At 35.8% G+C, this 23,953-nt stretch overlaps 1 protein-coding gene across 3 annotated transcripts in view; it reads left to right on the forward strand.

Annotated features, from left to right (window-relative positions):
* BBS9 (Bardet-Biedl syndrome 9) overlaps positions 1-23,953 on the forward strand; it is a 464,985-nt gene that overhangs the window by 96,890 nt on the left and 344,142 nt on the right. For all 3 annotated transcript variants that reach the window (XM_059171518.1, XM_059171519.1, XM_059171516.1), the window contains 2 exons: positions 10,568-10,742; positions 19,015-19,099. In XM_059171518.1, the coding sequence (XP_059027501.1) occupies positions 10,568-10,742; positions 19,015-19,099 (260 nt within the window). The remainder of the gene's footprint in view (positions 1-10,567; positions 10,743-19,014; positions 19,100-23,953) is intronic.

The following is a 23,953-nucleotide window of genomic DNA, read 5'->3' on the forward strand; positions in this document are numbered from 1 at the left end:
CTCTTTAAGAATTTTTCTTTTGGATGAGAGAAAAGAAAGGAATGGTAAGTAATGGACTCTTCCGTATGACATCATCTGTCTTATCTTTCTTATGTCATGCAGGGTAATCCTGCATAAAACATTAGTAATAATGGTGGGGGAAGATTATACTGTGTGTGTTGGGTGAAGGATGTGGAGGCAGGGCCAGTGTGTTCCCAGATAGAGCTTTCTGGCACATTCACAATGTATTTCTTTTTCTTTTTCTTTTCTTTTTTTTTTTTTTTATAATTTTTTATTTTTTATAAACAATGTATTTCTTTAGAGACTTCAATAGCTACCATGTTAAGGAAATTGCTGTTTTGAGCAAAGTAAACTTAAAATGGCAGAATATCAGCTTGAATACCCAGCAGTTCCCACCAACCTAAGTTTTGAAAGATCTTCCATAGTTCTTAAAGTCTTAAAAACCCTTCTGCTTTGACAAAAAAGATAAATTTCTGATTGTGTAGTCCTTCTTACATTAAATTTACCCTTTTTGCTCTGAAGGACTTTTTTCCTCCCTCAAAGTTTTTTTTTTTTTTTCCATATAATTTGATCTGTGAGAAAGAGGGCAATCCAATAATATCACTTACTTACTTACTTAACTCACTTACTTTACTGAATGTTTACCAGAATCATGCAGTAAGTATTTTTTCTTTTTTTTTAATCCTCATAGCAGCGCCATGTTATCTTTTCATACTGTTGCTTTAGGTGAGGAAACTGGCAGAGCTTTCTGGGCTAAAATAAGGGGCTAAAAATGGGCTAAAAATCTGCAGCAAATCTGGTCTCAAGTTCTGCCTTTGCCATCAGTTCTGATGAGCATGCTTGCCATATTCATCAGCGGTGTTTCTCTCCACCTGACATCCTCCCCCAGAGTTCACTGCTCTCACTACTCTCCAGACATAGTTCTCTTATAATCCGTGTGTCTGCACAGTGTGCTCTCTGCCTTTGTTTCTCTGATTGTTTGGCAAACTCCCAACCTGCAAGACCCAAGTGTTATTTCTATTTTGAAGCTTTTCTTGATTCTTTCAGCACTGTTAATCAAGCTGCATTGCCTTTTAAATTATTCTAATATGCCCCTGTTCTTACATGATTTGAATATTTAACTGGTTAACTCCCATAGTCACTGAGCTTTCTTAGGGTAGCAACTATGTCTCTCTTCTAGCACATACTAGGTATCCAGTGAATGTTTATGGGATTCATTAAATGAAAGTGAGTTCTGGAGAATGTTATCAAACCTTTCATGATCATTACATTGGACAAAGTAATTTACCCAATATCTTATGGATGCAAGTGATAATATAACGTTTAGGGCCTTCTTTTAAACGCTAACATTGCATTCATACTGAATCCATCACATACAATGCTAATTTAATGAATGGCTGTAATTTCTTTATAATATGTTATTCAACTTGTTCACAGTTTAAGGGGAAAATTGTGATAAATAGCTTGGTGGAACACACACTAGTGGTCTTTGTAAGGCTATTAAAGTGCCTATTAAAATGAGACACATTAAAATGTCAAAGGCAAGTTCATAGGAAGAGTTAGTATGTAGACCCAATTTTTATTTTCTTAAGTCTTAAAGTAATTAGTCTCATGAAGTTATTTATTGGGGCAAGCTCTTGAATAATAGTTGAGAATTTGTATAATTTTCCCTGGTACATATGTAAAAATATTACCTATTAGCTCAACATGTGTGTTCTATTTGTTGATTTCCTCTGTTTGCTTAGGGCTTTAAATTTTATTTATTTATATATATAACTAATGTTTTAAACTTAGAATCTACTTGAATATTGCATTATTATCAGACACTGCTTTTAGAATGCTCAAATAAAAAAAAATGAGTGAGAGAGTAATGAGAAAGCTAGCTATTCTTTCATTCAATTAATTGCCAATTATTATTTAGCATGACCAAATAGTATCATGTATCTCAAAATTATGATAGTTTTGTTGATAAGATGATATGAATGAAAAAGTAAAAAAATGCTATTTAATGGTGAATGTAAAATCCTGGAAGCTCTAGAAATCCATCTGCCATTTGTTTTTAAGTCGGTATCTGTTGAAATTCTACTCTCAGCATTTTTATGTATTTGCTCATAACAAACATGTTGTATCATTTTTTGAGATAGGTTTGCAATAAAGATTAATGAGTTAGTGTTTCAGTTTTCCTGTAACAACAACAACAAATTTTTTTTTTTTTCCGTGTGTGTGTGTGTGTGTGTGTGTGTGTGTGTGTGTAAAACTAGCTAGCGGAAGTTCCACAGACTTTTGGACTCTTCTGTTCTTATGTATCAGTCTCTTGATGTTTCCTGTCTGCTTTTTTGACTACCTATACAGCTGTTTTTCATGTGTTTTTCAGGGTTGGAGAAAGACCAAGTATTTTTGACAGCTGCATGCTGAACTGCAATATATGCTTGGCTGCAGGTCACGTTTGCATTTCTTCACTTGTGTTTTTACTCAATATGTAAAAGAAATATGAGCATAGAGAGATTCAGAAAACATGTAGCATGCTGAGTAATGGTAGTCTTCTTTCATGTATGCCATTCCACTTACTCTGCTGTGTAGATTTCACAGGAAGAAAACGCAGAGAAATGGAGGAAATGGTATTCAGGATTCCTTCCATGGGACCCATGTTGCTGTAATTGTGTATGTTGGAAAATGCTCTGGGTCATACAGGTAGAAAGAACTTCTGGGCATGGGGACACACATGCACATGCGTTGTAGTGAATAGACTATAATTTAGTGGAGAAGACTGTTAATCTGGCAGTCAGTCCAACATATTTATCCATCATCTTAAAACTTTGACTACATGATATTTTAACACCAGGAAATGAGACAGAGAATTTAATAAATGTTCATTTCGTGAGGCTGCCATAATAGAACTTTCCTGCCTTCACCTCCCCATCCCCACAGACATAAAATTTTTTCTTTGCCATTGAAAATGAAAAAATAATGACTTTAAAAATCCCTCCAAAATGTTTCTGGTGAGTCTCAATTTGTTCTTAGATTTTACAAGTAATATTTCAAGTCACAGTGGTTAGTTTTCTCTCATCATGGTTAAAGATCAATGTGATAAATGTCTGGATTTTCAATTCTGATGAAATCTCCAACCTTCCTAATTATTTCAACTTTGAAAGATCTCTTTTCTCTGTACAGTTAAGGCATAGTTTTTGAGGAAGCATCATTAAGAAATTGTTATCTTTTGGGGCACTTGGGTGGCTTAATCTGTTGGCTGTCTGCCTTCAGCTCATGTCATGATCCCAGGGTCCCGGGGTCCTGGGATCAAGCCCTGCATCAGGCTCCCTCCTCAGTAGGAAGCCTGCTTTTCTCTTTCTACCCACCCACCCCTGTCGCCACCCTGTCGCCATGCCCTCCCTCGCTATCTCTCCCTCTCAAATAAATAAATAAAATTTTAAAAACAGGAAAAGATATTGTCATCTTTTCAATCTACTGCTTGCTTTTATGTTTGAAGCCCTATTAGTAAAACTGAATACATTGCACAAGATTCTCTGTATCTTCTTCTAGTATGTTTTTCCCCCCAAGCTTTCTCTACTCTACCTTTGACCCTTATTCATTATACCTATCCTTCTCAGTCTATCTCTATCGTGAAATCATTCCCAATTGATGGTTAGTTGTAAGATGGAAGTGAGGGTGGAGCTCTGTGGGATCACATAGGGAGGGTGGTTGAGGGGGAAAGAGATGAGCCTGTTTGTGATGTCTGTCAGAGGACAAATGGGTTGATCCACTGTAATGAAGCTGTTTGATTTCCTGTAGTACTTTGCGTGTTTCACATCATTTGGATATTATATGTTAACTTACACTAATTTTTGAAATTGATCCAGTGTGGTATAATGGAGCCTCCCTGAGAACATGTGTGGTATAGTAGAATGAGGTAGATTTCATTTGAGAACTAGCTCTGTCATTTTCTAACTCTTTGGCATTAGGCAAATAATAATAATTATTATTATTTTAAAAAGATTTTATTTATTTATTTATTTATTTATTTTAGAGAGAGAAAAAGAGAGTGTGTGAGCAGCAGGAGGGGCAAAAGGGGAGGGAAAAGAAGAGGGAGAGAATTCTAGGCAGATTGCACTGATAATGGAGCTGGATGTGGGGCTTGATCTCATGACCCTGAAATAATGACCTGTGCCCAAACCAAGAGTTGGATGCTTAACTGATTCAGCCAGTCAGGTGCCCCTAGGCAAATTCCTCTGTGGGTTTTAGTTTTTTCATGTGTCAAATGGAACTACTGTTCACCTTTAGAGTTATTAAAAATTATAGCTAATATGCTGGATAAATGTTTAGCACAAATGCAGGAATATACTGAGCAGATGCTCAGTAAATGTCAATAGTAGTTTTTATTCCTATTGTTCTATATTTCTTACAGCTCCTAATATAATACTGAGCATGTGATAAGAACTCTAAGAATGGTTCAGGGCTAGGTCATTTAAATAGCTCCTGAAATTCTATCGCTTTTACGAAAGCTTCCTGTTGGCTCTGTTCTGTCAGAACTACAAAACTTTCATGGCTTCTCTAGACTGTTCTTTCTGTTCCCATTATCTGTAAGGAGAGCCTTTGGTATGTATTCTGAAGTGGCTTCCAAAATGGTGATTTGAAGTATTTATTTATTTATTTTTGAGTTATATTTTGGATTGATCCCTACATGTTTCTAAATGTCAGCAGCCGTGGTTGTAATAAATAAAGCATTTTTCAGATATGTCAATGCAGTATGTGAAACACATAGAATAAAATCTCAGCCAGTCTGAGCTTCAGATGAATAAATTATTTTGCCTAGCTAAATTCAGTTCAACAGACATTTATTAGTATATCTCCTATGTGCCAGGCATTTTGTAGTTGTTGGATTTACAAAGATGAATAAGACATGGTTTCTGCCTTTGAGTTTACTCTTGGTTGAGCAAGAGACACAAAAACAAATCATTTCAATTGATGGTTAGTTGTAAGATGGAGGTGAGAGTGGAGCTCTGTGGGATCACATAGGGAGGGTGGTTGAGGGGGAAAGAAATGAGCCTGTTTGTGATGTCTGTCAGAGGACAAATGGGTTGATCTAACTCAAAGTGGCTTAAGTATTTATGGGAATTTATTGCCTGCAAAATTCCCAGGTAGGTTTGGCTCCAAGTGATGCTTGATGCCTTGGCTCGAACCATGTCTTCCATGACCTTCTTTTAATTATGCCTTTGTAAAAGCCAAATGGCATCTATGATTCCAGACTTTAACCTCACATACTATTCCTAAGGGGGAAGAGTAAATTTTTCTCTAGTTCTAGCTGAACTTAGAAATTTAATTTTGCACATTGTCTATAAAACTACACCTATCCCCAAACCAACCACTGTGATTAATGAGATACAAATTGGTTTGGATAAGTCAGGACCTACCCTCAAGATTAGAATGAAGTCAGTCTCATTCAAACTTCATGGCCAAAGATAGGAGGAGAGGAGAATGGATGACCAAGAGGCTGCCAGCAAATGTACACTAGACTGGGGGAAATGAGTATAAGATTTTTTTGGGAAAGGTAATAATATAAGCAAAATCAAGGAAGCATACACTATCATGATGTATGTGAGAAACAGCAAGTAACTGAACATTAATACAATGTGTAGTAGAGACTTAGGCTTTCTTTGCTGTTCTTTCTCTAGCTCCACTAGGTGTAGAGTTAGGTTATGTACTTGAGACCTTTCTTGATTCTTGAGAAAGGTTTGTATCGCTATATACTTTCCTCTCAGGACCACCTTTGCTGTGTCCCAAAGATTTTGAACAGTTGTATTTTCATTTTCATTTGTTTCCATGAATTTTTTTCAATTTTTCTTTAATTTCCTGGTTGACCCATTCGTTCTTTAGTAGGGTGCTCTTTAGCCTCCATGTATTTGAGTTCTTTCCAACTTTCCTCTTGTGATTGAGTTCTAGCTTCAGAGCACTGTGGTCTGAAAATATGCGGGGAATGATCCCAATCTTTTGGTACCAACTGAGACCTGATTTGTGACTCAGGATGTGATCTATTCTGGAGCATGTTCCATGTGCAGTAGAGAAGAATGTGTATTCTGTTGCTTTGGGATGGAATGTTCTGAATATATCTGTGATGCCCATCTGGTCCAATGTGTCATTTAAGGCCTTTATTTCCTTGATGATCTTTGGCTTGGATGATCTGTCCATTTTGGGGGGGTGTTAAAGTCCCCTACTATTATTGTATTATTGTCGGTGTGTTTCTTTGATTTTGTTATTAATTTGTTTAGGTAGTTGGCTGCTCCCATGTTAGGGGCATAGATATTTAAAATTGCTAGATCTTGTTGAACAGACCCTTTGAGTATGATATAGTGTTCTTCCTCATCTCTTATTTAAGTCTTTGGCTTAAAATCTAATTTATCTGATATAAGGATTGCCACCCCGGCTTTCTTTGGATGTCCATTAGCATGGTAAATGGTTTTCCACCCCCTCAGTTGTCTTTGGGTCTAAAATGAGTTTCTTGTAGGCAGCATATCGATGGGTCTTGTTTTTTTTTTTTTTAATTCATTCTGATATGCTCCGACTTTGATTGGGGCATTTAGTTCATTTATATTAAGGGTAACTATAGAAAAACATGAATTTAGTGCCATTGTATTGCCTGTAAGGTGACTGTTACTGTATATTGTCTCTGTTCCTTTCTGATCTACTACTTTTAGGCTCTGTCTTTGCTTAGAGGACCCCTTTCAATATTTCCTGTAGAGCTGGTATGGTGCTTGCAAATTCTTTTAATTTTTGTTTGTCCTGGAATATTTTTATCTCTCCTTCTATTTTCAGTGACAGCCTGGCTATATATAGTATTCTTGGCTGCATATTTTTCTCATTTAGTTCTCTGAATATATCATGCCAGCCGTTTCTGGCCTGCCAGGTCTCTGTGGATAAGTCTGCTGCCAATCTAATATTTCTACCCTTGTATGTTACAGACTTCTTATCCCAAGCTACTTTCAGGATTTTCTCTTTGTCACTAAGACTTGTACGTTTTACTATTAGATGATGAGGTATGGACCTATTTTTATTGTTTTTGAGGGTGGTTATCTGTGCCTCCTGGATTTTGATACTTGTTTCCTTTACCATATTAGGGAAATTCTGTCCTATAATTTGCCCTAATATACCTTCTGCCCCTCTTTCTCTTTCTTCTTCTTCTGGGATCCCAATTATTCTAATATTGTTTCATCTTATGGTATCACTTATCTCTCGACTTCTCCCCTTGTGGTCCGGTAGTTGTTTGTCTCTCTTTTGCTCAGCTTCTCTATTCTCCTTCATTTGGTTTTCTATATCAGTAATTCTCTCTGCTGCCTCTTTAATCCTAGAAGCAAGAGCATCCATTTTTTATTGCACCTCATTAATAGCTTTTTTAAATTTCAACTTGGTTAGATTTTAGTTCTTTTATTTCTCCAGAAAGGGATTTTATTTCTCCAGAAAGGGATTCTTTTTATCATAGAAGATAAAAATATCTTCTATGCTTTCATCAAGCCCAGCTAGCATCTTCATCATTCTGAACTCTGGTTCTGACGTCTTACTGATGTCTGTATATATTAGGTCTCTAGCGGTCAGTGCTCCCTCTTGTTCTTTCTTTATTTTTTTTTTTTGAAGTAAGTTTTTCCACTTTGTCATTTTATCCAGGTAAGAATAGATGAATGCAAGAACTACATACTAAAAGGGTAGCAAGGACCCCAGAAAAATATACGCTAACCAAATTGCAAGAGCCCTAAAACTGGGGGAGAAGAAAGGAGAATAAAACTATGTATGTATGTATGTATGTATGTGTATGTATATGTGTGTGTGTGTGTGTGTGTGTGTGTGTGTGTATATATATATAGAGAGAGAGAGAGATTAGACTGGTGAATAGAACTGAGGCACACACACTTGATTTTGGGTGTATTTTGGTCTGTTAAAAGAAACTGCCTCCCAAAATTTTAAATAAAGAAAAACTTATATACATACAAAAATAAGGGTAAGTACGATGAAGGGATGGAATATGACTGCAAAGATGAAAATTAAAAAGGAAGTCAAGCAGAGAGAGTCAATTATCATATGGTTTCACTTATTTGTGGAGCATAACAAATAACATGGAGTACATGGGGAGATAGAAAGGAGAAGGGAGTTGAGGGAAATTGGAAGGGGAGGTGAACCATGAGAGACTATGGACTCTGATAAACAACCTGAGGGTCTTGAAGGGGCGGGGGGTGGGGGAGGTTGGGGGAGCCAGGTTGTGGGTATTAAGGAGGGCACGTATTGCATGGAGCACTGGGTGTGGTGCAAAAACAATGAATTCTGTTACGCTGAAAAGAAATTAAAAAAAAAAATTCTTCCAGAATGTGGTTGATTTTCTGTTCCTAGAATTGCTGCTCTTCTTCTCTTCTATCTCCTGTTGAGTTTGTAGATGTTCAGAAGGTTTTGATAACTATCTAGCTGAACTCCTGGGACCTAATAATATTTCAGTCTCCTACTTCTCTGCCATCTTGCTTCCTCTTGAGACTTAGAAAATAAGTTATAAAAAACAATGTAATGGGATATTTGCTGCTTGCTGGATTAGTTTCTATACATTACTTCATTTAATTCTCACAATAGCTAACTAAAGTAGGTATGCCATCTTGCAGATAGGGAGACTTGAGCCGAAGCTCATAGCCAATAATTGGTGGAGCTGGACTCAAACCCAGATTATCTGACTGCAGAGGCAGCTCACATGGACATTACAGTATAGTTATGCTCCTCTATGCTGCCAGAGTCTCAGGAAATAAGACTTCATATAGTACCATGCTATGGAACCGAGTTTTCTCTGGGGCTCAAGTTTCCTTCAAGCTCTAGTTCTTTGTCATTCCATGCTAAGACAGTGGTTGTCAAACCTTAGCATACATCAGATAGCCTCTAGAGTTTGGTAAAACCTAGAATTGATGAACCCTAATAGCAGAGCTTCTGATTTAGGAGATCTGGAGCGGAATCATAGAATTTGCATTTCCAAGAAGTTTCTAGATGATGCTGATGCTGGTGACCTGGGAGCCATGCTTTGAGGACTACTTCTTTTAGGTTGTTGGGAGTCTGAAAATTTGTGGTTCAGTGATATTCAATATATTGAAATGAACTCAAATTTCATTGGTACTTCTGCTTGGAAATATACATATTCTGACCTCATGTTCTTTAATGATACAGACATCAAGAGTACATTTTGGTTGTAGTAATAATCTCCCCCATAGGTCAGGGTTATTGCATACATTTTTCATTAATTTAATTTCTTTGTCTCTTTGATTCTTGCTTATTAAGATTAAATTTATTATTCTTCTCCATGGTCCCATTCAATTCACTAATGCTCAGTTCCCTCCCAATTGTTAAGAATGTGAATTTGTATACAAAATGTATATATTTAAACACTGTATTTCATTTGTCTACAGTTTTATTGTGAAAAAATTTAAAAACTAGAAAAAGTAACATGAATATCCATATTTCCATCATTTAGAATCAACAGTTGTAAATATATATGTATATGTTTATATAGATATACACACACACAGATTTAGTTTGATGAGCCACTTGAAAGTGAAGATACAGATATTGTGCTACTTCACCCATAAATATTATAACACACATCTCTCAATAAGAACATTCTCTTACATAATCATAATACCATAAGCACACTTAAAAAATTAATAATTCCTATTTTTTTCTAACGTGCAGTCATATTCTAGTTTCCCCAGTTGTTCCAGATGTCTTCTATATCTTGTTGTTTATTGGTTCCTGGATCCAATCAAATGAAACTAAAATTTAAGATTGAGCAATGCTGATGGATCTTTAGGTTCAGTTAAGTTCTGTGTTATTTAAGATACAGATGTTTGATTGCATTAACAAAGACACAAACTTAATGATGGTTTAAATAAGGAGGATGTTTATTTCTGTTATTTTTTTTGTCATTTTTTTAAAAAGATTTTTTTATTTGTTTATTTGGCAGAAATCACAAGTAGGCAGAGAGGCAGGCAGAGAGAGAGGGGGAAGCAAGCTCCCCACCAAGCAGAGAGCCCGATGCGGGGCCCGATCTTAGGACCCCAGGATCATGACCTGAGCCAAAGGCAGAGGCCCCAACCCAAGCGTCCCTATTTCTGTCATATTTAACCACCTGGAGATAAAGTGGTCCTGGGCTTTAGTGGGTGAGGGTGGGCCCTATTGTCCTCTGTATGTTGCTTCTATCTCTGAGGCCTGTCAAGATAGCTGTGTTATCTCCAACAACATCCTGGGAAGAGTGGAGGGGAATGTTCTGAGAGATTATCTATCTTTAGCTAGAGATTTTAGCATATGGTAAATGAAAATAAGTGTACTTAAAATTAGACCCCTTCTGAATAATTTAAAAATTGGGGAATGTATCCCCCTAAATTATTGATATACAGTAATCTGATAACTTCATCAGTTTATAATTTAAAATTGAAACAGCTTATATTGCCCCTTGGGGAAAAGATTAACTATGACATTTTTGTGATGGATAGTGGTAAATGGAAACCATTTTATTTATAAAGAAAATGTCACCTGATTTCCTCTAATTTTTCTTTAGGTCGAGATTTAATTTGTATCCAGTCTATGGATGGGATGCTGATGGTGTTTGAGCAGGAAAGCTATGCTTTTGGGAGATTTCTCCCCGGTTCTCTTTTACCTGGGCCACTTGCTTACAGTTCCCGTACAGATTCCTTTATTACTGTCTCTTCCTGCCGACAAGTGGAAAGTTACAAGTAAGTTTGGATGTTGAATATTTGGAATCATGACTCTTGGTATGTTGCTGGTTAATTCTTTTTCACAAAAAGCTTGAGTATTACAAATGAAAAAAGACTGGTTTCTTTGATAAAATGTAATTGTGGTGACTTAGAGGATATCATTTATATATTGTAACATATTTGCTAGTGCAGAGATTGGCAGAAAGGATTTGAAGTGAGACAGACCTGGATTGGAATCCTAATTTTGCTACTTGAAGCTGTTTGATGGTCAGTGTCCTTATCCTGGTTGTAATGGAGATAATAATGCCTATTTTGGGGGTGGGGGCGCTTTTAAAGTTTTTAATTCCAGTTAGTTAACATACGGTGTTATATTAGTTTCAGCTACAGATTCAACAATTCAAGCATCATCAGGTGCTCATCACAAGTGCACTCCTTAATCCCCATCACCTATTTCACCCATCCCTCTACTTCCCTCCCCTCTCGTAACCATCAGTTTGTTCTCTGTAATTAAAAGTCTGTTTCTTGATTTGTCTCTCTCCTTTTTTCCCTTTGCTCATTTGTTTTGTTTCTTCAATTCCACATATGAGGGAAGTCATATGGTATTTTGTCTTTCTCTTAATGATTTATTTCATTTAGCATTATACTTCCTAGCTCCATTTTTTTATGGCTGAATAACTTTCCATTGCAACTGTGTGTGTATGTGTGTGTATCATGTCTTTTTTTAATGCATTCAATAATAGGGGGACACGGGCTGTTTCCATATCTTGGCTATTATAAATAATGCTGTAAACATAGGAGTGCAGGTATCCCCTTTGAATTACTATTTTTGTATTCTTTAGGTAAATATCCAGTAGTGCAATTGTTGGACCATAGGATATTTCTGCTTTTTTTTTTGAGAGCGAGAGAGGAAGCGGGAGGGGTAGAGGGAGAAGGAGAGGGAGAGAATCTTAAGCAGACTCCACACCAGCATGGATCCTGATGAAGAACTCAATCTCATGACCCTGAGATCATGACCTGAGCTGAAATCAAGGGTCAGATGCTTGAGCCACCTAGGCTCCCCAGGGTAGTTCTGGGTAGTTTCATTTTTTTTTTTTTTAAACTTTTTGAGGTACCTCCATAGTGTTTCACAGAGTAGCTGCACTAGTTAACATTTCCACCAACAGTGCAAGAGGATTCCTTTTTCTCCACATTCTTGCCAACAGCTGTTGTTTCTTGTGTTGTTGATTTTAGCCATTTTGATAGCTTTGAGGTGATAATCTCATTGTAGTTTTGATTTGCATTTCCCTGATAGTAAGTAGTGATGAACATCTTTTCATGTGTCTGTTGGCCATCTATATGTCTTCTTTGGGGATATATCTGTTCATGTTTTCTGCCCATTTTGTAATTGGATTATTTTTTTGGGGGGTGTTGAGTTTTATAAGTTCTTTATAAATTTGGATACTCACCCTTTATTGGATATGTCATTTGCAGATATCTTCTTCCATTCTGTAGGTTGCCTTTTCGTTTTGTTTCCTTTGCTCTGCAGAAGCTTTTTATTTTGATCTAGTCCCAGTTCTTTATTTTTGCCTTTGTTTCCTTTGCCTCAGGAGAAATATCTAGAAAAGAAGTTGTTGCAGCTGATGTCAAAGAGGTTACTGCCTATGTTCTCATGTAGGATTTTTATGGTTTCAGGCCTCACATTTAGGTCTTTAATCCATTTTGAATTTATTTTTGTGTATGATGTAAGAAAGTGGTCTAGTTTCTTTTGTATGTTGCTCTCCAATTTTTCCAACACCGTTTTTTAAAAAAGATTTATTTGAGAGAAAGAGAGAGAGAGAGAGAGAAGAGTGAATACAAGCAGTGGGAGAAACAGACTCCCCACTGAGCAGGGAGACTGATGTGGGTCTCAATCCCAGGACCCTGGTATCGTGATCTGAGCTGAAGGCAGATGCTTAACCAACTGAGCCACACAGGCGCCCCAGTTGAAGAGACTTTTTCCCATTGAACATTATTTACTGCTTTGCCAAAGATTGACCGTATTGTTGTGGGAATAATGCCTATTTTGACAATCTTGTTAAAAGAATTGAATATATGTCAAGTTGTCACCCATAGAAAATGCTGATTAATTATTGTGACTGTTCCCTGAATGATTAATAATAAAACACAGTACTACTGAAAAAAGCCAAATGAAAAGATGCATATATGAAATCATTTTATAAAAAAAGTGACATGGGAAGAATATTAGCAAAAAATACAAATGTTAATATGAATGTTTTAAAAAGAACAATTCATAGTAAAAATGAAGTATGAAAATCACCCTATGAAAACAATTTGTACTTTTTGCTGTAAATTCTTACTGATTTGAGGGAATTGTGTATGAGAGAGACCGTTTTCTTCTACCAGCTAAATTTCAATAAAAATTAGGGTTTTGAGTTTTTGGAGGGTGTGTTTTTTGTTGGAAGGGGTGATGGGGAAAAGAAAGTACAAATTCATCCTGAGGAAAGAAATAGACTTGGAGGATTACAATATCTTCAGTAACTTTATTGTTCTTATCTTACTGATGGCAACACTTAGAACTTTAAAAATCTAAGAACACTTCATTATAGCTTTTCAGTTTTTGGTTGTATGATTTTTCCCAAGGCAGGAAGAAAATATAAATTCACCAGGCAACACCTATAAATTTTTGTCTTCAAGTTTCAATATTGGGCATATAGCAAGTTATTCCCTTCACCTTTGTAAGTGGCAATCTACCTTTTGTGAATTGTTGTCAAAATATCTTTGATTCAAAACCCTAGACATGAGCAAATGTTTGTGACTAAGTAGAAGTTAATTGACGGAGATACTGTGTCATTATATCATATTCCTTCTTTAACTCCTATGGCTCTTGTCCAAAGGAGAAGAATGAATTGTGTCATTGCTACTGGTAAGAAATAAAATACGCTTATTTTGAGAGGTTGAGAAAAATATCTGTATAATTCATTTAAGCCTGCCAAAGATTAAGCAATATTGAGGAGATCTGCTTTTCAGCTTTCCACCCAGTTCCGTGCCTCAACTCCTGCCAAGTAGGGATACTAGCAGTGCTACACTGGGGTCACAATAGAAAGATTTGAATGCTCCATGACTTACTCTTTGAAATATGTGCATAGGAATTAATTTGGTAATAACTCCAGGAGTGACTGGATAAGGAAGCAATGTGTAGGTTTCCTTAATGTGTAAGTTTAATCTCAGAGAAGCTCACCCTCTTTGAACTATGGTAATTCACCAACATACCAATCCATTAAATCCATCTCCATCTAGGACTAAAAATGTACACCTTATCCATTATGTGGATCTTTTATAATGGTAAAAATGCATGGGATATGTGATTATTATGAAATGATGACAATTAAGAGGACTTATAACATTAAATAGTATATTACATTTATATATGCTTTCAAGTTTAAGAGATTAAATTAAATGATAATCACTCGGGTAATTTAAGGTTGGAGGAAACATGAAAACTGCAGGTTTGTTCTTTTGAGGCTTCATCTATTTATAATCAGTTAATAGAATGTAATCAGTTAATAGAAAAGGCTTTTAAGACATAATTTATATTCATTTTTGATATTGATATTTAATTACCTTTAAGCAAGCTCAATTATATTCAGATAGGAACTAGCGAATAGCGAACACTGTGGATCTCAAACTTCAGTACAAGGATCACTTGGGCAACCTGTTATAAAATGCAGATTTATAGATTCCCAATTACCGGTACACTAGATTTTGATTTAGTAGGTTTGGGGACTCAGAAATCATCATTGCAAACACATGCTCAAAGCGATTCTAATTTAGAAACACTCTTTGAGTGTTGTTTTTCTTTTGAAGTGAGAAAATTGTTTGCCCTTTTTTGGTGGGAGTTGTAGGTGCTTAGATAACACCATTCTCTAAGCATTGATTTCCTAATTTTGGATTAGCTTTTATTCTCTTTTCTTTTCTTTACTTGTTAGAATTATTTGGTCAGTAAACCCTGACCTTTTTACTTTTTTCCCTTGTATTCAGCATTTACTTCCCATTTCCATTGACATTCAGGGCTTTATCTCCTCACTTGGATTTCTGGTTTTCTTACTTCTTATCTAGACTTCGAAGGATCCTTCTCACATCTATCCTTTTAAAATAACCTGTTTAAGTGAGAATAATTTTTGTTGCCCTTTAAAAAGTTGAAACCTTCATATATTGACATTCAGGGCTCCTTACAATCCAGTCCCATTCTACCTTTATTAATGTGGATGTTCCGATTTGGATGGGACTTTTAAAGTTAACTAGTTCAATTCTCCTCCTTTATTTCACCCCCTTGATACATTATTGCCTAAAAGACTGATTTCCAAATATCATATTGCCTTCTTGTATTCTGCTGAACTATTTCACAGTATGCCTTGTGTTATCAGGTTCCTGAGAGCAGTCTGTCTTAAACATCTGTTCACTGACTGAATAAGTTAGTTCATTTATTCAACTATTCATTCAGGAAACATTTTTCAAGAGGCTTCTCTGTGTCACACACTTGTGCCAGGTACTAGAAGTGCAGAGTCAAGTAAGAGCTGTCTCTTTGTCCTCAAGCAGTATGCAAAGAAGGGTGGGACGTAGCAAGTCAGTCAACTATATCAGGTCATTGTGATAGAGGCTCTAGAGAGCTGTGCACGAGATCCTGAGGAGGCCTACTGGTGTGCCCCCTCAATAAGTTTGGTGGAAGGAGGCTCCCTGAAGAAGTACACCTGCCAGGAGCTTTATTTTCTCTCCTTTTATTTGCTACACATCTCCCCCTGTACTCAGTACATTGCTAAGTAGATAAGCCACTTTAAAGAAGTATTTTTAAATTATTTATAGAGTTTAGTTGACAATATTTTAAAAAGAATGTTGTGTTCTTCACCAAGCTTAGGCTTTGGCCAAAATGAAATATCTGTTTTCCATGTATGTTTAGGCCTTTTCTCTCTCTCTTCTTTTGCTCATACTGTACTCTATTTGAAGTTTTTCCTTTCTTCTCTGTATATGAAAATTATATCTGGTAGCCTCGCTGGTCTCCTGCTTCTCTTTCTGACCTAGCCACAAGTAACACCTCCTCCTCCTTAATTTCACAGAGTAGTTTTTTGCTCTTTCCACAAGTACTTGTCACACTTTAACTGATATTACTTATTTGCTTGTTTTTCTCCTTGACAGGGCTAACTGCTCCTTGATGGCAGGGATTTTGTATCTTCCGAAATGCCTAGCATTGTACCTTGCCAAAGGGAGATGTATAACAAGAACTTGATGAAAGAGTGAAAAGTTTGTAAGGAAAGCTCTTTTGTTACTGGCATCTTTCAATGAAAAGGATTCTTCCTGGCATAACTAAGAATGTTTTAGCTTTACTTGTGATGAGCATAGTAATGCTTTGTATCCAGAGAGCTTCCATTTCTGGTAGAGTTTTCTGGGTTAAATATCAAGTTTCCAAGATCTCCTGGTACCTTTGAGGTGACAACTATGTTTCATTTGAAAATAAATGATTCTGGAAGGTTTAGTTTTGTGCTCTGTGACACCTCAATCCATTTTTAGTTACTTTGTGCTGTTTTTACGATGTGATATGGAAGAGCACTAAATTATACGGCCGAGTTTGTCATTGGTGTTCCACAGGACCTATTATGTATTTGTGGCTATTGGGTCTAATAGTGCTACCATTCACCTGGACTTGCTGTATTTGTGCTTAGTGCCTTTCTGTTGAGAAACACACATGATACTCTCTTTCGTGAAATCTTATTACACTGGGCCTGATCATTCTTTCAGCAGTCTCAACAAGGGAATTTTATCCTTCACTGAACATTTGAGTGGTAAGAAAAAAACCCAAGTGTTTTCTTTATTTCAGAATTGCCAAGTTTGCCTGGAATTGTTTGGTTTTGGAAGTAAGTTTCCATGTACATTATTGCTTACAGTAAAGAGGGCTTAAGGAAGAACTATAAAATAGATGCTATTGTAAGTTTGTCATCATCTAAATTTGCTGTCAGTTATATTTAGTAATAAAATACTCTTCTGAGTTGTCTTCCAGGAATGCAATGGTCTGGATTTGGAAATCAGGAGTCAATTTTGGCTGTGTCTCTACCTGCTGTTTGATGTTAATGAGGCCAGTTTAGGGGCTCACTTATTCCCGAATGATATAATAATGCTTTGTAGTTCTAGAAGAAGGTTCCAACAGCTCAAAAGCTTTGGATTTTTACAACAATCTCATTAATATCCATATCATCCTCTAGTAGGTTGGTGTGTGCAGGAAATGAACTGCCTATGTAATTAATTGCCCGAGTTTGGATCCATAGCAGGCCCAGCTCTGGGGATGATGTTTTAGTTACCAGTGCATACTATTTCTGTAACTGTGTCCTGGTAAGAGTGAAATAATCCTATTTGAAGGTTGGAATGTGAGGTCTAGTTATTTGGCAGGGTGGAGACAGAGGAATTTTGTAGATCAGTCTCAGATGGTATGGAGACATTTGCTATAGCTGCCCATGGGATTTCTTAGCATGGTTTTACAAGGCCGAGAGCATCACCCTCCTACCTTTTTTGTCTCATTTCCCATGACTCATTCCTCCTTGCCACACATTTCTCCTAAACTTCTGTCATGGCCTTTCATGTCTTTTTTTACTACTTGTGTTTTCATGTGCTTTTGGCCTTGCTGTAATGCCTTTGCATCTTTACCAGTGTGATGAGTGTTCACTCATTCTTTAAAATCTGGCTTTCTCCTCCTGAACCCAAACCAAAACATGTATATTTCCTCCATCTCAATTACTAGTTTCTGCCACCATGTTCCCTAGGAACCATATACATACCTCCTATTATTAGCACAGAGCACTCTTAGGTATATTAGATGTATTAGATCACTACTGTATGTTTATTGAATTGACGAAAAATTCATATACATTTGGCTTTCATATTAGTCATAAGACTGATTTTCAGTCAGAGTACCTTGCAAAGTCTATCTTAATTCATGGCCATTTTACATCCAACTGCAATTAATGGCTTTTTTTTTCTTTAAGATTTTATTTATTTATTTATTTGAGAGAGAGGCAATGAGAGAGAGCATGAGCGAGGAGAAGGTCAGAGGGAGAAGCAGACTCCCCGTGGAGCTTGGAGCCCGATACGGGACTCGATCCTGGGACTCCGCGATCATGACCTGAGCTGAAAGCAGTTGTCCAAACAACTGAGCCACCCAGGCGTCCCTAAAGGCATTTTTTTTAAAACCAATTATTCCTGATTGAGATAGTTTAAGAGTTGGTATATGACATTTGGATACCAGTGTACATTTTAGTGCTTATTTACATATTCTACATTGCTTTTATTCATTCAGGTCACTGATTTTTACACTTTTGGATATCTTTCTCTTAGACAATATGAGATGTCCAAATATATCTACTGATTTTCCTTTTAGCTATGGAAGAACAATGCAAGAGTTTTGATTCAATAGGAAAGAAAGGAATTTATGAGTCTGAATTTTCTTCAGAGTTGGATTATTATATCGACAATATACCACTAATTAATGGGAAATAAAGGAGTTTAAATTTTATTGGCCAAGTTAATAATTTCTAGATTGAATTATATTTGTAAATTGGTTTTAAGTATGATTTAAGCTAAAGGTTACTAATGAAATAAACACTTACAGAAAGTCATAATGTCCATAATGCCCCTTATTGAGAACTTATTAAATACCATAAAGTACTAGGTGATTGCTCTCTCTTTATATGTAAATCTGTGTTGTCTGTTTATTGATCTGTTGGGTACCTAATATATGCCAGATACTATAACAGGCACTAAATAATTTTTAAATTCTTTTAACTGAATTTGAATTAGAGATTATTATTCCCATGTTTTAGATGGAGAAGATAAAACACAGTGATTAATTTGCCAACTAGTAAGTGGGTTGGCTAAGGACTAAACTGTGGTGTTCTGGGTGTTATAGAATATCTGTTAACAATTTCTACATCTGGCTGCTTTGCATTATTTACTTTTTTTCTATGTGGTGTTTTGGTGCTGGATCTTTCTTGAATATTGTTGTTTGTTATATAAAATTCTAACAAATGCTTTGATAGTTGGCAGAACTATTTTCCCAATATTGAATTTTGAGAGATGGTTATAATTTCTTTATCATGACAGTTTTATATAGTTTCATGTCACAGTGTCATTCAATAAGAATTTAGTCTTAAATTTTACAGTTTTTAAAACCAAGAAAAAAGTAACTCATATATTTACAGTTTATGTGCTTTTAAAGTTTAAGATTATTTAATTATAAAATCACTTATAATTATTCATATCTTTTAAACAGGTATCAAGTACTTGCTTTTGCAACAGATGCAGATAAAAGACAGGAGACTGAACAACAAAAACTTGGTTCTGGAAAAAGACTTATTGTAAGGCCTTTTTTAATTTACAAAAATTTCAGTAATGTCATATTTAACCACCAATTTTTTTTTCAGAATAAAAATTTCTGGGAAGAAGTTATAAAAATATTTATTTTAGCTATTTTTCTTTTCTTTTCTTTTTTTTTTTTTTTAAGATTTTATTTATTTATTTGACAGAGAGAGATCACAGGTAGGTAGAGAGGCTGGCAGAGAGAGAGAGAGGGAAGCAGGCTCCCTGCTGAGCAGAGAGCCCGATGTGGGACTCGATCCCAGGACTCTGAGATCATGACCTGAGCTGAAGGCAGCGGCTTAACCCACTGAGCCACCCAGGCTCCCAGCTATTTTTCTTTTCTATGTTATGATTCTCTCAATGGGCAAAAATTTAGTTGGCTATTATTGAGCAATGGAGACACATGCCTGGTCCTGTTATAATTTATTAGATTATAAAGTTGCATCACTAGAATTATAAATGTTCAGATGAGGTCACTTTTAACTGATGTGATTATAAACCAACATAGCAAAGAGACAAAAATTAAAAAAACAAAACAAAACACCTTTATCCATTCATCTGCCATCAGAAAGGATGAATAGCCAACATTTGCATCAACATGGACAGAACTGGAGGAGATTATACGGAGTGAAATAAGTCAAGCAGAGAAAAGACAATTATCACATGGTTTCACTTAATTGTGAAACATAAGGAGTAGCATGAAGGACATTAGGAGAAGGTAGGGAAAAATGAAGGGGGAGAAATCAGAAGGGAAGAGGAACCATGAGAGACTATGGACTCTAGGAAACAAATTGAATGTTTTTTGGGGGGGCAGATAAAATAGCCCGGTACTGGGTATTAAGGAGGGCACATATTCCATGGAGCACTGGGTGTTATATGCAAACAATGAATCATGGAACACTACATCAAAAACTAATGATGTACTGTATGGTGACTAACATAACATAAAAACAACAACAACAAAAAACCTTTTTTTTTTTTTTAAAGATTTTATTTATTTATTTGACAGAGAGAGATCACAGGTAGGAAGAGAGGCAGGCAGAGAGAGAGAGGAGGAAGCAGGCTTCTTGCTGAGCAGAGAGCCCAATGCGGGACTCGATCCCAGGACCCTGAGATCATGACCTGAGCCGAAGGCAGCGGCTTAACCCACTGAGCCACCCAGACGCCCCACAAAAAACTTTTAATAGACAAAAATATTGATATGAGTAGGCATGTGATTAAATATATAAGTAAAAGATTAAAAAAATTATAGCTTACAAAGATAAAATTGGCTCAAAGACAAAGATGGACATTTGGTAACTTGAGAAATAGTTTGAAGAAAAATTGTAAATGATAGAATGAAAAAAATTATAAATGTAAATGTAAATGATAAATTGTAAATGATAGAAATAGTTTGAAGAAAAATATAAATGAAAAATCATAAAAGAAAAATGGTAAAATGATAAATTAGGGAATAGATGATGGTTATGAACTTTTTGTTTTTTTTAAAGATTTTATTTATTTATTTGACAGAGATCACAAGTAGGCAGAAAGGCAGGTGAGGGGGTGTGTAGCAGGCTCCCTGCTGGGCAGAGAGCCCCATGTGGGGCTTGATCCCAGGATCCTGAGATCATGACCTGAGCCGAAGGCAGAGGCTTTAATCCACAGAGCCACCCAGGTGCCCGGTTATGAACCCTTTATCCTGAGAACCTCCATGGATAGGAAGGAAAAACAGAAGGAATTGAAAATTATAACAGAAATAGTAAATTGTATTTCAGATGAACACATATGAAAGAAACCACATGAAGAAATAATGTGGAATTTAGAGTACCAAGGTAGGAAGATTAGAGAAAACCAGTTTTTTGTATTAGGCTATAGGAAGGAAGGCTAACTTGAAAAGAGCCAAGAATGAGATGAAAAAATATTTCTTAATAATAGTAAAAAGTGAAAGAGCACAGGATATACAAATATGACTTACTTTTTCATAGAATTTGGAGGCACCATACTGATAACAGTTAAATCATAGACTTTGGAGTCAGTTTTTTTTTTTTTTTAAGGTTTATTTATTTATTTTAGAGAGAGAGAAGAGAGAGAGAGTACACGTGTGAGTAGGGGGCAGGGCAGAGGGGGAGAATCCTCAAGCAGACTCCTCACCAAGCACAGAGCCAATGTGTGGCTGGGGCTTCATCTCACGACCCATGAGGTCATGACCTGAGCTGAAACCAAGAGTTGGATGCTTAATGGACAGATCTTGAAAGCTATACTTATTACTGATTTTGAGCAAATTTGAGCAATTTTGTTAACCTTGCTAAATCTCAGTTTTCTCAGTTGCCAAATGGTGATAATATCTATTTTACAATGTTGCCATTATATATAGATAGATATATGTATATAGATATACATATGTAGATAGATAGATAGATGTATATTTATCTATCTGTCTATCTATCAGCACTTAGTGAAGTATCTAGATGATGAATATGATATTGATAATGGTAGTCAAATTGTCCTTGACCTCCTCCTCAATCGTGGTTTTCTTCCATTTGTCCCTTTTATTCTGCACACCAACCACGTGGGCATTTCATTGTTCCAGATATTCCATGGTTGTTCTTGATTCAAGGCTTCTGGACATATTTTTTATTTAGTCTGGAATACCCTTTACTTATTAATTGTACATGTTTATTGATACTATTCTGTGCCTTACACTGAGGATATATCCCGAAGGCAATTACAGTTGAGTGATTTTCCTATTCTCCTTTAATTAATAAGTAGAGTAAGAAATGGCAGTAAAACTTCCTTTCATTACACCACAATCATTTGGCAGGACTGTGTTGCCATGAAACATTAAGTCTATTGCAGAGAAACAAAATTTTATCCATTGGAATGCTTTTAATAAAGTAGTTGTGGGAAGGCAGTTAAAAGCTGCCTATGTTACTGAGAGCTACCTCTTAACTATTTGTTGATTTCTAATTTAATTATTTTGTGGTCAGGGAAATACTTTCTATGACTTTGAATTCTTTCAGATGTTTTGATATTTGCTTTATAGCCTAGAATATGGTCTATTTTGGTAAATCTTCATTGAGCACCAGAAAAGAATGTCTATTTTTCATATGTTCTTAGGTGTCCTATAGATGTCAGTTAGATTGGATGACAGCATTGTTCAGATCTTCTATATCCTTATTAGTTTTTTTTTCCTTTTTAATGAATTTCTGTTATTTATTTGGGGGGGGGTATTGAAGTCTGACTGTGGATTGTCTGTTTCTCCTTGAAATTTTATCAGTCTGTTGCTTCTTGTATTTTGAAATTCTTTGATTAGGTATATAAACATTTAAGATTGTTATGTCTCATGATGAACGTATGCCCTTTTCATTATCAAATAACCCTCTATCTTTTTGCTATGGTAACATTCTTCTTTTGGTGAGTATTGTTCTGATATATCTGTTTCCATCTTTTTACTTTTATCCAGTTTATGTCTTTGTGGTGAAAATGCATTTCTTGTAAGCAGCACATATTTCGGTCTTGCTTTTTGTTTAGTATGATATGCTCTGTCTTCTAATTTGTTTTCTAGACAATTTACATTTCATGTGATTATTAATATGGGTAGGTTTAAGAATGTCACGTGGCCATTTGATTTCTTTTTGTCCCATCTGTTCTTTGTTTCCATTTTCCTGTTTTTCTGCTTTCAAATTTTAGAATTATTTATCTTTGTTGGCTTATTAGCCATAACTCCTTGTTTTGTTATTTTAGGAGTTGTTTTATAGTTTATAGTATTTAATTTATCATGATCTACTCTCAGTGATATTACACTATTTCATGTATAAGAACCATACTTCTGTTTCTCAGCCTTTGTGCTTTTGTCATATGCTTTATTTTTATATACACTGTAAACTCCATATTGCATTGTTACTATTTTTGTTTAAATGGCCAGTATCTTTGAATGTGATTTAAATGATAAGAAAAAATATATTTCCTCATGTGGTTACCATTTCTGATATTCTTCATTAATTTGTGTAGGCCGTATTTCTAACTGGTGTCATTTTTTTTCTTCCTGAAGGACTTGCTATTACATTTCTTTCAGTATGAGTCCACTGCTGATGAATTCTTTTAGTTTTTCTATGTCTCAAAAAGTGTTTTTTGCTTTTGTGCTTGAAAATATATTCTTTGGGGGCGCCTGGGTGGCTCAGTGGGTTAAACCTCTGCCTTTAGTTCAGGTCATGGTCTCAGAGTCCTGGGATCAAGCCCTGCATGGGGCTCTCTGCTCAGCAGGGAGCCTGCTACCCCCCCCCCCCCCCGCCCCCGGCACCTGCCAACTTGTGATCTCTATCAAATAAATAAATAAAATCTTAAAGAAGAAAAAAAAATGTTCTTTGGGTGTAAGTTTTAGTTTGACAGATTTTTCTCTCCCTGGCATTTTAAGAGGTTGCTCTTTCTTGCTCCCATTGTTTCTCATGAGAAATCTGCCTGCATTCTTATCTTTTGTTCCTCTTTTCATACTATCTTTCTTCTCTGACTGCTGTTCTGATTTTCTCTTACCACCTTTTTTAAGCAATTAGGCTATGATGTGCTTTGTGTGGTTTTCTTTATTTTGCACTTAAGATTTGTAGAGCTTCTTGTATCTGTGAATTTATAGTTTTTATGAAAATTAAAAAAATTTTAATTCTTAATTCTTCAAACTTTCTTTCTTTCTTTCTTTTTTCTTTTTTTTTTTTAATGTTCCATTTCTTCTCTCCTCTGGGGACTCCAGTTACACATACATTAGTCTACTTGAAGTTATCCTGTAGCTCACAGATTTTATTTTCATTAAAACTTTTTTCTATTTTGTTTTGGATAACTTTTATCATGTTTTCAAGATTATTAATCTTTTCTCTATAATG

The sequence above is a fragment of the Mustela lutreola genome, chromosome 4 (assembly GCF_030435805.1).
Source record: "Mustela lutreola isolate mMusLut2 chromosome 4, mMusLut2.pri, whole genome shotgun sequence".
Lineage (NCBI taxonomy): Eukaryota > Metazoa > Chordata > Mammalia > Carnivora > Mustelidae > Mustela > Mustela lutreola.